Below are 12,808 nucleotides of genomic sequence, written 5' to 3'. Positions count from 1 at the left end.
TGTAAAGTCTGGTGAGATGACTGTGTCGTAAGTAGTTGTTGTAGTGTCAGTATATGCAGAGTTGTGCAAAGGTTTCAGACTGGTGTAATATACTTCCACTAATCCATCATGTAATACAAACAGGACGTCATCTGATTGGCTCTAAATATATTCTGCGGCAGAGGAAAACAGCCTCACACGGTTCACTCAGCCTTTATTAAGAAATCCCTTAAGCAGAAAGAACAACAATGGTCCCTGGAGGTGATAGTGTGTCCCCCACAGAGCCCCGAACTCTACAGGATCTGAACCAGACTCCACAGCAGGTCTGTGCTTTGATCCCCACAATGGCGTGAAAACAACCTCCGTGCAAGTTCCTTCAGAAGCTGTGTGCAATGTGCTGAGAAGAACTGATACTGCTTTGAAGGCAGAGTGGTCACAGCAAAGACTGATTTCTCTCCCGCTAATTGACTTTGCACTTCACATTAAGAGACAAAAATAAACTATTCTCCCACAGTTTTACACATATAGCAACTTATATAGTAACGTGTTACACTCGCCTATCAGCCATCACAAGAACTAAAATCATTACAGCGTCGACTGACTAAAGAGATTTTACATGTTGACACATTTGATCACTCGATTTTATGGCCTACTCATTATATTATAGCCTTTTATTTTCTGCTGTGCTTTCAAACAAGTGAAACATTTAACATATATAAACAAAAAAAAAAGTAGGCCCGACAAATTATGACAATTGCAGGCTTTGTCGTAAGAAAAGGTTAAGAAAAGCGGTGTGAACATAAACAGTGATTCAGTGGTTTCCTCGAGCTTTAGAGCCTTTGTTCCCTACGGAAAAACTCTCGATCTCTCTTTGTCTTTTGCTTCTGACATGCCTGAAGGAATCATTTGGCCTTATCGGGGTGTTCCTGGTCGTGAATACAGCTGTCATGTCTTTGATTGGAGCCTCGATTTATCAATAAGGTTTTTAAATCTGTTGTAAAATGACCAGCAGGCCTGAGTGATGCAGGTAAAAATGTCACTCTTTTTTTTGGTTTTGTCTTTTTACAACACCGCTAACTGAGAGCCGGTGAACTAACCGAACAAGTGTTCTGGTAATCAAGACAAGAAGTTTATCAATTATGTATGTTTCTCTTAAAGGAAGCGATGTGTTGTCAGCCGTTCAACAAGTAAACGATACACAGAGAAGAAAATCCATTTTAGTGAAGCCTTAAACAGAAACAAGTTGTTTTCACTGCATCACAATAAAGCAGCTCCCGATCTGTTGTGGTTTTTCTAATGATAGGAAACACCTACAGTACTTGTGACTCTTTGCCACAGGGTCCATGCATTTATAATGATAACGATAATATTATGTAAAGAGCAGCTTTCAAAACGGTGCCTCAAAGTGACTCTGAAAAAGAAATACAATGCAGCAATCAAAGAAAAGGCAAGACAAGGCAGAAAATAGTGAAGGAATCATCAAGCAGTTACATCCCCTCATAAAGTAATAACATGCTTTCTGATAAAAGGACGGGTTTTTTTTTCTCTTGAAGCAGCTCACTGACTCGGTTAATATTTGTGTTTGAATTGTGAGCAATCATAGAGTGACTTTGATTATAATATTTAATTTTGGTGTTTTTTGAGGCACAAAGATACAAATTTTATTACAGTTCACTATTTAATGAGTGAGAAAAACAGATAAAAGATAACATTAGAAAATTTTGCATAACAGAGTCGTCTGAGTTCTTTTAATTACCTTTATTTTTAATTATCTCACAGCCTCTTGTTGAGAACTTCGTCTGTACGTCAAGGTCCACTGAGCCGAAGGAGCGAGCAAGACAGACATCACACCTTGAACATCAACTAACCGATCCTGCGTTTTAACAATAGTAATTGGATCTTTTCAAATTGCACATGTTAAAAAACACATTCAAGAATTAATAGCTTCATTCATCCCAAGGGCCCTTATTAGATTAATTCAGCAGTCATGTTAAAAAAAAAAAAAAAAAAGTCATAAATATAATTGCAAATACAGTCGGAGAAACATTGCGCCAAGTGAAAGACAAAATCAGATTTCAAAACGAGAGCAAATGCAGCAAATACAGTTTGCAAAAAAAAGAAAAAGAAAAAGGAATTCACTTTTTCCAATTCAGGATTTCAGGTTTGAAGCTGATCCCACTTCACTGTGGAACAAACACAGTGTAAACACTGACAGGTCACATCCGTCACCCACGAGCAAATTGGAGTCACAAGTTCAATGTAATGTCTGTTGGTTCTGTGCGGGGACACCTGGAGAAAAGCCTCACATTCACAGGAAGATCATGCAAACGCACACAGGAAGGCTGTGCAGCTGGGAATTGAACCAATGGCAACAAGTTGTGAGACGAGAGCGACAACCACTGCACCCAAACTACAGTATGCAGGAGTTAAATAAATACATATATAAGTACATAAATTGAAAACTGTACAGTGACCAGTGTTGCCAGTTACCTTGAAAAGGTAATCCGATTTCTTATTACTAGTTACTCCTTTAAAAAGTAACTTAGTTAATTAGCTGATTACTTGTTTTTAAAAGAAACTAAGTTAGATTACAAGTAACATTTTAGTTACTTTCAGCAGTTGCCGACAACATGCCCCCCTTGATCTCAACATAGAAATGACAACTGGTTTTACCAAAAACTCAGTTCTGACCACTGCCTGGCCTCCTGCTGACACATGTTTAACCTTTGACCTTCATTCTTTGTTGTATTTATATCTGACTCATGCGTTTATTATCAGATTTTTACTATTACGAGTATTTATCTACCCGGAGATGTAGTTGTAGCCTGTTGTTGCACTATTTATGTATTTATTTATTTGCACTACCTGCTCTATGCGACCTTTTAATTGCCTTTCTTTGATTGATTTATTGAAAAAAGGGGCGGCTGATTGCAATGCTAAGGTTTATTGATGACGTTAGTTTGTTCCCCTTCTTTCGCGTTACCTGAATGCGCTGTTAGAGCAAGTTGGCCTGTGATTGGCTGAAAGTGGAGAAGGGGGCGGGTCAGGCGTGTGTGCAGACTGTATGCCTGCTCTGCGTGTGTCTGTGTCAGTTTGGAGGAGTGGCCGGGTTCTGTTTAATAATAAAGCGGCTTTGCAGACAAGAAACTCGTCCTGCGGGACGCTACAACAGTAACGCACAGTGACATGGATAAGTAACTTTAATCTGATTACTGGTTACTGGAAATAGTAATGCGTTAGATCATAACAGAGTAACGCTTTACTAATTAACGTGTTACCGGCATTACTGATAAAAACACCCAATGGTCAAAGTAGCACCAAGAAGCCTGATGACAGAAGGAATAAATTGAACATCAACAGTTTCAATCTATTAGAAATGAATGCATGAATGTTATGTAGGTAGATTGTAATGCAGGAGGCTAAATCAACATTAAAACTACATTACATAGGTATCAATAGTTGCACGGTTTGCACTGTATTAAATTTCAAGGTGAGATTTCCTAAGCTACACTCTTTCTATCCCAAAAATAGCAGCATCATTAGTTAGGAGCTGTTTACAGATGGGAGCGAAGTGGGTCACCTATAGCCCCAGTGACCTCTTTGAGGACAGCAGCCGGTCTAACAGACTATGAACACTCTCTGTGTGTCGGCCCGGCTGAGGAGGAGCCCCATTGGGACTGTGCAGGTCAGACGGAGAGCAGGAGGCGTGAGCGAGCGATCTGAAGTGTAAAAATGTAAACTCAATCAAGGAAAAAAGACTGGAAACTCATTAATTGTCAGTGGGAGCAGCAAAAACACCTGCACGAGATCAATTATGCTAAATAGACACGTGTAACTGTGCCTTAGCTCTCAGATTAGATCTGAAAAATGTCTTGTACGTGGTTGATTTATTTTTTTATCAGTGGCATTAGTTCCTATTTCTACTGGAATTAACAAACGTGGCGATAATTGCTTTCCAAGGCATTGAGAAGATGTCACTAAATCACAGTGATCTGCCCTAATGAAGCAGTCAGTCATGGCTACACTTGTTCTTATTGACCAGCAGGGTGAAAGAAAAGACAGCTCAGGCCAAGCAGGCCAACGTTTTGTAAATGAGCCTTGTCAGAAACCGAAAAAGAATAAAAAATCCATAAATACACACACATACACCATATTATATGGATAATTCAGTTTACATGAATAGTTTACAAAATGAATCCTATATAAATATAAATCCAGTTGCTTATGAAGTTCTGGCTGTTGAGGATAATCTAAAGAGCTTCCTTTTGCAAGGTGTGAGAAAAGGAGTTTTTAAAGGACTTTCTAATCTTATCTAAGCAGTGACTTTCTCAAGACAACCAGCAAATAATTGGAAATATGCTGCATTTATGCTGCTTTGAACCTAGAGAGTTACCAGCTGGAAAGGTCCAATTTCACAGTTTACAGGGTTGAAATGACAATAACAAATAAGTAACATGGCCGCCTCCTGCTGTGTTGCTTTATTGCTGCTGACAGGGTTTAAAAAATGAAGACAAACCAGCTCATCATCGCACACGTCAGTTAAGAGGGGGATGAAAGTGATACACATTTGCTGTACAGGTGTTTTGAACCCTTAATCTAACAATGGTTTTAACAGCTCCTGTAAAACTTTATTGTTATAGACGACCTGCCTATTTACTGTATGCGACACTATCAAATGTCCTAATTTATGCCTGTAAATACTGGCAGAAATATAATGAACATTAAGTTTGGTTTGTGTGTGGATAGATGGATGGATGGATGGATGGATGGATGGAAAGAACCCTGTTAAGACATACCAACCTAAAACTGCCTTGCCTATTTGTTATTGTTCATGAAGAATTTAGCAGAGAATAACAAATGTTTTTTCTCTTGAAGGTTTATAATTGATGTTTGCAGTTGTTGCTGAACAAACCTTGAAATTCCCTATTTTGAACTGTTGTTGATTGTTGCGCCTGTTTTGAAAATATTTCCATTTTCAAAGCATTCTTCTTATTTCAGATTTTTCTCTGATAGACCATCCCCCCTGTATGTTGGTGTTATACTTTCTTTGTCTGTCTTTGATTTTGACTAATCTCCTCTAAGAAGCACCATCACCCATTCCTCTGCTAATCCTCTGAACAGCTGTCCACACTTCCCATAGTGACTCCTTCTCTGACAAGCACCGTCTCTTGGTTATCAGTCAGATTAGATATCACGATGGTTGCTGATGAAATGTGTGTATAATTTCTCGTTAAATACCTTGTCAAACCTGTTCCCGTGCCGTTGAAGGGTATCCTTTTGGTAACTTACTTTTTATGCCAGCTGACCAGCAGCTGTGCCATTGTCCGTGTCTGGTTGTAATCTCACTGTTTATCTCACACTAATCCTTTCTTTATACTCACCACAAGTTCACTTGTCGCCATATTCAAAGCTGCTACAGCTTTTCGCTCTCTTTATACCACATTATCTTCTCTTCTCTTCATGCTTTCTCCCTTTTGAAATGTTCCTCTCTCTATTGTCGGAGCTCTTGCGCTGCATCTTGTCCACCACTTGCTCTTATCCCGCTTTCCCGTCTCTTGCCAGGATCTCCGTTCAGAGATGAGATCACGCTGGCCATTCTCCAGCTGCAGGAGAATAACCGTCTGGAGATACTGAAGAGGAGGTGGTGGGAGGGAGGCCAATGTCCCAAAGAGGAGGACCACCGTGCCAAGGGTGAGTCGACCGCAGCTGTGTGGCTCCTCTCCCTCCTTCTCTGTAATGTCCACACTAATAGTCTCCTCACTCTCCGCTACAGTTCAGCTAATGGCTAATGCCTAACCTAATGTCCTTGTGAAGGGTGCTTTGCACAATCCACTTTCACAAATGTCTTTTCTTTGTCTCAGGTGGTGGGAAATGTCAATTTTATTGCAGAGACTTGTCTGTTTACAGGTGTGTGTTAAACGGGCACGACTGCTGAAAGTGTGCGACTGTATGACCGGCAGAGATCATAAAAATGAAACTGTGTTGATGTTGTTGCTGTCAGATGTGTTTCAAAGTCTCATAATTCTGTTACTCGCTCAGCCACTTCATCCCGGGCCATTTGAATTTTTTAATTCAATTGAAAGAGCACTCAAGCGAGTTAATATTGCACTTACATAGAGCTGAGGTACTTGCAGGAGACATGCTTGAAAAAACACCGGTCAGAAGTGAAGCCACAACTCAAGCTCCGAAAATACTGAGTGTCATATTTGGCTTAATGCAGCATGACAGCATTTTTGTGTTGGAGTCTGTCTGAGTGGTGATGGTCATTCGCTCCGTCGACTCCCTGCCGATTGTTCCACAGGCCGGCCTGTGACCACGGAAGACCAAAGATCAGGACAGGGAAGTCATTCGAGGTCTAACGTTAAACTCAAAAGGAAGAAATTCAGACTGTCAACAAAAAATGCGTAGATATTACCTGGTTTTCTTAACTAAGCACAAGTACTATGTACAAGTGACTTGGTAACATCTGTATTACTTTTTTCTTTAAAAAAAATAACATTATGATGTCAGTCCCCAGCAATCAGGAATGTATAAAGTATGAATGAAGAGTTAAAAAACATTTTTTTGGGGTTGGGAGGGGGGTTTAGTTACACCCCAAAAAAAGTGTTGAAATATTTAATGTCAGGTATTTTAATGATTGCCTTTCAAAGGGTAAAAAAAGCCTGGTTACAAAATGTATCGTAACAATTTGAAGTTGGCTACCACTGCAGATTATTTCATGATGGTTCATTCACGTAAAAACATAAATTAAATAAAATGGTGTCGATTGTTGAGAATGTTCCTTTCTACAATATTCAAACCTGTGGATATTCTGATATGGACCAAAGTTGGTTTTATCTTTAGTTGAACATGTTTTATACTCACACTGACATTTTAAACGTCACACCTAAAGATATAAAAAGTGCACGTTTGACAGCCGCTTCTGCAGCGTGTGTTTCACAACAATGTAGTGTATAAGGGTAAATGTTATAAAACACATGTTGTCATATTTCGCGGGGGTGAATGTAGCAGTTAGGGATTCAGTCCTCAAAGTAAACAGATTTGTTGAAAAATGAGTTTCTTCCCATCAAAGACCGAGCAGTTCAATCCTCCATCTCAACCCAAACCATGAGTCAAACTGTCCGTGAAAGTGACTCTGCACCCCGAGTAATTCTGTATTGATGATGTTAATGGGTGACAGGGATGGATCATTTGAATCTTATTCAGACTGCTGAACTGGTTAAATGTGCTTTATAAGCAACGTTAATTTACCACTTGAAGACAGCTCCCAAATTGTATAAAGACAGTTGCAGGAATTCTTCTGTTGTGCACACTAATCTGCTATGGGATAATATGTTGCTTCTGAAAACTGTCACAGGAAAATCTTGGAGCTGCTTTTCAAACAGTCTCAGTGTGATTCTTGGATTTGGGAATAAGGTTTGAACAGCAGGAACACATCATTAGAACCAGAATATATGATAATCAGTCCAAATTGGACAGGTATGAACAGTTACACAGTCTTCACAGTAGAGCTGCAAAAAAAAAAAAGGACTACATGTATCCGGTTTGCTTCATGCAAATAGTAACATTTTTGACATCCGTCCAAAAGATGTTTTAAAAAAAGAAAGTCCTGCTGTACAGCTGAGGTTATGTGTATTTTCTGATGTAACTCCAACAACAATGTTGCGTGCTTATATAAATGCCACGTAATGCATGTTGGGTTATGGAGGTGTGATTTGTACAAGAACTCACCCACAGCCTATTAAATGTATAAAGGAGTGAAATCAGTAGCTGGAAGTTCTCGGTTATGCCTATCAACTATGATAAACTGTGAGGGTACAGAACCTGTGGAGTGTCACATCCTGTGTCTGGTCCTCCCACAGCTCTTTGGTCTGTTCTGCTTTCATACTCTAACTTTAACTGAAGTGCACATTAGTTGCTCTGCCAACATGTCGTCTTTTGGTTTGTTTGTTTGTTTGTTTGGTGTGAATCAGGCTGCAGATAAAAACAGTTATACTTCCACAGAGAACGATTCAACTTCAACTTTATCATTTGTCCCTTGAAGGGCGATTTGATGTGCAGCAGTTATGAGCATGTAAAAACACAGTTAAAATGGTAAACAGTAAAAACAGTAAAAGCAAAGTAAAACAGTAAAAACACAGTGAAAGCAGTAAAAGATTGAATTTTCCAGGGGAAAATACTTTTTCATTAGAAACCATGATTCAGAAAAGTTTAACAATCTACTGCATGTACAGCACGATCTTGCCTAACATTGTATATATAGTGTTGATGTAAGAGATGCAAGAGAGGCTCGGATTTTGTGCACCGCTTGTTAATTTCTCTTTCTCCACTTGTTGTCTGGCAGAGGAGCCAGATTTGATGACATTTTTAAGGAGTTTACAATTCATCTAGCTGTTTGTCATCCTGATTGTTTCTCCTATAATTTTACTATGTTTGCTCGTTCTTTAAACAAAATTTATCGCTAATCTGTCCTGCAAGACACGCCCCTTCTCTGTTGCACTTATTCAGATTTTTTTCTTCCTCTTTTATGAATAGTTTTGTGACTTTGTCATTGTAATTATCTGCAGGGAGAGGCCAAGGACAGGACAGAGTGTGTTTTATGCGGTGCCGATTTTAAAATCTCAAATTTATGATTCGTGATGCTGGAAGGCTGTCGGTCTCTAACTCTCTGCGGGGCAGAAAAAGAACAAAAAAAAACCCCAACAATCATTTAACCCCACAGAAGACTTTATAAAACAATTTCCTCAGACTGCCCTGTTCATCCTGTTACTAGTGAACCGGTGTTGGTTTGTTTGTGCAATTCAATAACGTTTGTCTCCTGTGGCACACTCCCAGGTCTGGGCATGGAGAACATTGGGGGCATCTTTGTGGTGCTGATCTGTGGCCTCATCATTGCCGTGTTTGTGGCCATTATGGAGTTTGTGTGGTCGACACGCCGCTCGGCAGAGACAGATGAGGTATGCCCCCATACCTGCCCTCGCCGACCCCACAGACACACCCCAGTAGGTTCCCATGGCATCCCGCCAACCCTTCTGATTATGTTGTTTTGTGTGTGTGCTTGTGGGTGTGTGTGTGTATGAGAGACCGTGAGTAGATCTCTTTGTCAGCTTTTACCTCCATTTGTGTTTCGTGTGTGCAACAACATTTAAAGTTCAGTGTTTTACCTGCATGTGAGATGAGACGTGCGCAGCTCTGGACTGCAACTGTGTCCAAAACGTTGAACGGAAATGGAGAATTCGAGTGCATGTCCTGCCTGGTGTGATGTCACTGTGCTCTTTTTAGTGTTCGGTGTTTTAACAGTATGGCAGCAAGTGTTTGTGAGCTAAACATGATAGTACGAATAAGCAATATTGAGAAGTGCCAATATTTGCTTGCATAAAGAAGTAGTGTGATCTTTTCTCCCTGGCATTAAATGTCATGATGTATCTTCTTTTACATGCCTCACATGTATGCTGGTATTCTTCGTTTCCATTGTTGGATTTCCTCTCACCCATTTCACTGTGCGTCCCCCTCTTATCTCTCCCTCTCTAACACACATCTCCTGTCATTCGGCCATCAGTGTCTGTTCTCCAAAAACGAGTACTGTTTCTGTTTGTGTGAGCACATGACTCTTTGACTTTATTCTTTTCAATCATAATTTCAATGTGAATGTTTATTTGTAGTGGACACGTCGGTGCATTTTGCTCATCATGTGTGCAAATTACAGTAGACACGCTGTTGGAATGATTAAAAAAACACTTATGGTTGTGTCTTAGTGTGTGTGTGTGTGTGTGTGTGTGTGAATGTGTGTATGTGTGTGTGCGAGGGTTTGCATTGTTGCTGTATGACTGATGGCTTTTGTAAATGTGCTGCTGAGTTTGCAGGCCTGCCTGTTTGTTCATAGTGCCATAATGAAGTGCCCATGAACTAAGCAACATTTTGGTGTTCTCTGTGTTTGGATTGTAATAACTCTCTCTGCTCCTTGGATATTCTCCCATCTCTATCCACGTCCACATCCTTCCCATCTCCTCCTCATTTCTGTTTTCAAACCATCTCTCCATTTGTTGTTTTCTGTGACCTCGCTTCTCCTGCAACTCCTTTTCTTTAAACCATGCCTACTGTGTCTTTCTTCTGCCTTGTTGCCGCCTCGTTCTTTTTCTTTGTTTTTTTACTTTCCCTTTCAATCTTCCTGTATCCCCTCTGCCCTCCTATTTATGTACTGCGTCTCCACTGTCTTGTTCTGCTGCCTGCCTACTCTGTGTCTGTGGCGTCCCTCCTACCTTTGCCTTCTTTCCTTTTCCTCCCCTTCCGTCTCTCCTCCCTCCTCCCTTCTCCTCTCCAGGTGTCTGTCTGTCAGGAGATGATCACAGAGTTCAGAAACGCCGTCTCCTGTAAGAAGAGCTCCCGGATGCGCCGCCGTCGGCCCCTGAGCAGCTCAGCGGCCCTGCGCCACCCCACCCGCATTGCCCTGGGGGCCCCGCGGCCGCTGCGCCTGGTCCGGGAGATGCGACTCAGCAATGGCAAGCTGTACAGCGGAGCCGGCCCCCTGACAGGTGGAGCTGGAGGTGGAGCAGGAGGGACGGGGCCTCCCGATCTGGGTCCCGGGCCCCAACGGATACTCGACGATCCACTGGGAGCCAACACCACCCCGCCTCCACCTGCCCCCACCCCTGTGATGCTGCCTGCCCGAAGCTGCACCCACGTGAGAATCTGCCAGGAGTGCCGGCGGATCCAGAGCCTGAGGTCGGGCAGCAGTATAGGGTCGGCCTCGACAAGAATACCCCCTTCATCCGCTCCCTTGCCCCGGCTACCTCCGCCCCCGCCCCCATCCACCTCCAACACAGACAGTGAGGGCGGAGGGGGGCCCAGCCCGAGACGACAGCATCACAGCCCCCCGCCTCACACCCCTCGACCCATTCCACCTCCACAGAGCAGCAACACCACAGACCTGCTGGGGGATCAGGACTGAGACCGGGGGCATCTGGGGGCGGGGTCGGAGCCAGTGAATGGACACTTTTGCTGCAGAGAGAAACATTATGGTCAAAGTTGAAATTCATCTGAGGACAAAAACGTGACAGATGAGAGAGAGGCAGGGAAAAAAAAACTGTAAGGAGTCAAACGCAGCCGAGAGGAAGTGAGATGACCTTCATGGGGAGAATAATCGTGAAAAACTCTTTTTTTCCAGCAGAGATTGAAGCCTGCAGATATGAAACTAACTATGAGACGATCATCCGTAAAGCTCTTTGCAAACACTTCAGTTTGGATTAATCTGAGAAGAAATGCACATGACCAGACGGCCTCTTTTTGTCTCTTTACTCCTCTCTCACTTCACCTTCAAACTGGTGGCTGCTGGCTTTCTTCCCTGGGAACAAACTATCCCTTTAGTGAAACGAAGCCTTGCTGGAGGACATACTGTGTCTGTATGTGATTTAAAACAGCGACTAAACGACTCCCAGAGAATTATTTCCTGTTGTTTTTTTGTTTTCTTTTGTTGTCTTTGTTTTGTTACCATTGTTCTAAGTGGGAATTACAGAGTAAAATACAGACTATGTGTGACAGTATGGTGGATTATAACATTCTAAGAAACTTGACAACGGCTTAATGTGTTCGAGAGTTTTGTGTCCCTCCCTGTGTCCCATAGCTACTTTTTAAAAAAGACTCGGGGAAGTTGGATGAATCGACTTCAAGACAACATAATGCAAACAGTAGCAGAGAAAACTGTTGGTCCGCCTTCCTTTACACTGTGTGAGTGTGTGTGTGTGTGTGTGTGTGTGTGTGTGTGTGTGTGTGTGTGTGTGTGTGTGTGTGTGTGTGTGTGTGTGTGTGTGTGTGTGTGTGTGTGTAAAATTTGTGCTTCCTGTGAGTCTGTCTCTTAACTGCTCAAATGAGGAGAACCAGTGTACCCGGCTACAGAAGCCTTACTGTTAGATAATCAGACATCCACAAGGAAAAAAAAAAAAAGAACGGAGAGAGAGAGGAGCGAGCGAGCAAGCAAAAGGCTTTGAAATGTGAAATTAATGTCCCTCGTTATCCTGGGCAACGCTTGCCAAGCCTTTACTTCTTTTTCACCTCTGTTCAGACAGCGTAGAAGAGATGTAGAGAGACTGGGCGAGACAGAGAGGCGCGATAGAGAAGAACAGAAAGAGCCGGAGTGAAAAGGACACCACAGAATCTGAATGAGAAATCCCTCACTGAACTACTTCCATTATTAGATCTGTCCTGATCTGTTAATTCTGGGCATCTTTTAAGGGGCTTGTTAACGTGCCAGCAGGCTGTGGCTGCAGTTCCTTCCCTTCTCTCTGTTCGGCAGACTGACTTGGCCGTCCGCAACAGCGGCTCCTGCCAGAGTGATAGACTCAACACAGCCTTGTCAATACTGTCTCAAGCTTTTGATCGCCTAATTACTCCCATCGGTGGCTGGGGACTCATTCAGGAGGGGCCGCGAACACAAGAAAACATGCTGATAAATAGATTGGGAAGAAATACATGTTTTTCACTCGGGCTGGCTCTTTTAATTACGTTGTGAATGTTGCAGCTCCACAATCCAGAGTCTACACTGCGTCGTCAAACTCTTTTAAGTCCCGGACCCTCGTACAGCCGAATTTTAAACTTAAGTGAGCCGGACCAGGAAAATGAAAGCATAATATGTAGTAATGTATGATCATGAGGAAAACTAAAGCAAACAATCTGATTGCAAAACCGAAACAACCTAAAGATGTAGACCAGTTTGAACACTGTATAATTCTTTACAATGCCTGCTGGAGCCTAAAACACTGAAATGGACAAAAAAAATCCTGTCATTTTTTTGCAGTTTGTATTATTACTGCAAATGTTTTTGCAGCTGAACATG

General features: G+C 42.0%; 1 protein-coding gene across 1 annotated transcript in view; it reads left to right on the top strand.

The window, feature by feature from the left end:
- The window catches only part of grik5 (glutamate receptor, ionotropic, kainate 5), a 50,140-nt gene extending 38,234 nt beyond the window's left edge, over nucleotides 1-11,906 (top strand). The window contains exons 17-19 of the mRNA XM_080472197.1: nucleotides 5,542-5,670; nucleotides 8,815-8,936; nucleotides 10,301-11,906. Of these exons, the coding sequence (XP_080328323.1) occupies nucleotides 5,542-5,670; nucleotides 8,815-8,936; nucleotides 10,301-10,927 (878 nt within the window). The 3' untranslated portion in view covers nucleotides 10,928-11,906. The remainder of the gene's footprint in view (nucleotides 1-5,541; nucleotides 5,671-8,814; nucleotides 8,937-10,300) is intronic.
- Nucleotides 11,907-12,808: the final 902 nt, after the last annotated feature.

Source organism: Lipophrys pholis, assembly GCF_963383615.2.
Source record: "Lipophrys pholis genome assembly, chromosome: 9".
In the NCBI taxonomy this organism is placed as follows: domain Eukaryota; kingdom Metazoa; phylum Chordata; class Actinopteri; order Blenniiformes; family Blenniidae; genus Lipophrys; species Lipophrys pholis.
This window is presented reverse-complemented; position numbering and strand designations above follow the sequence as displayed.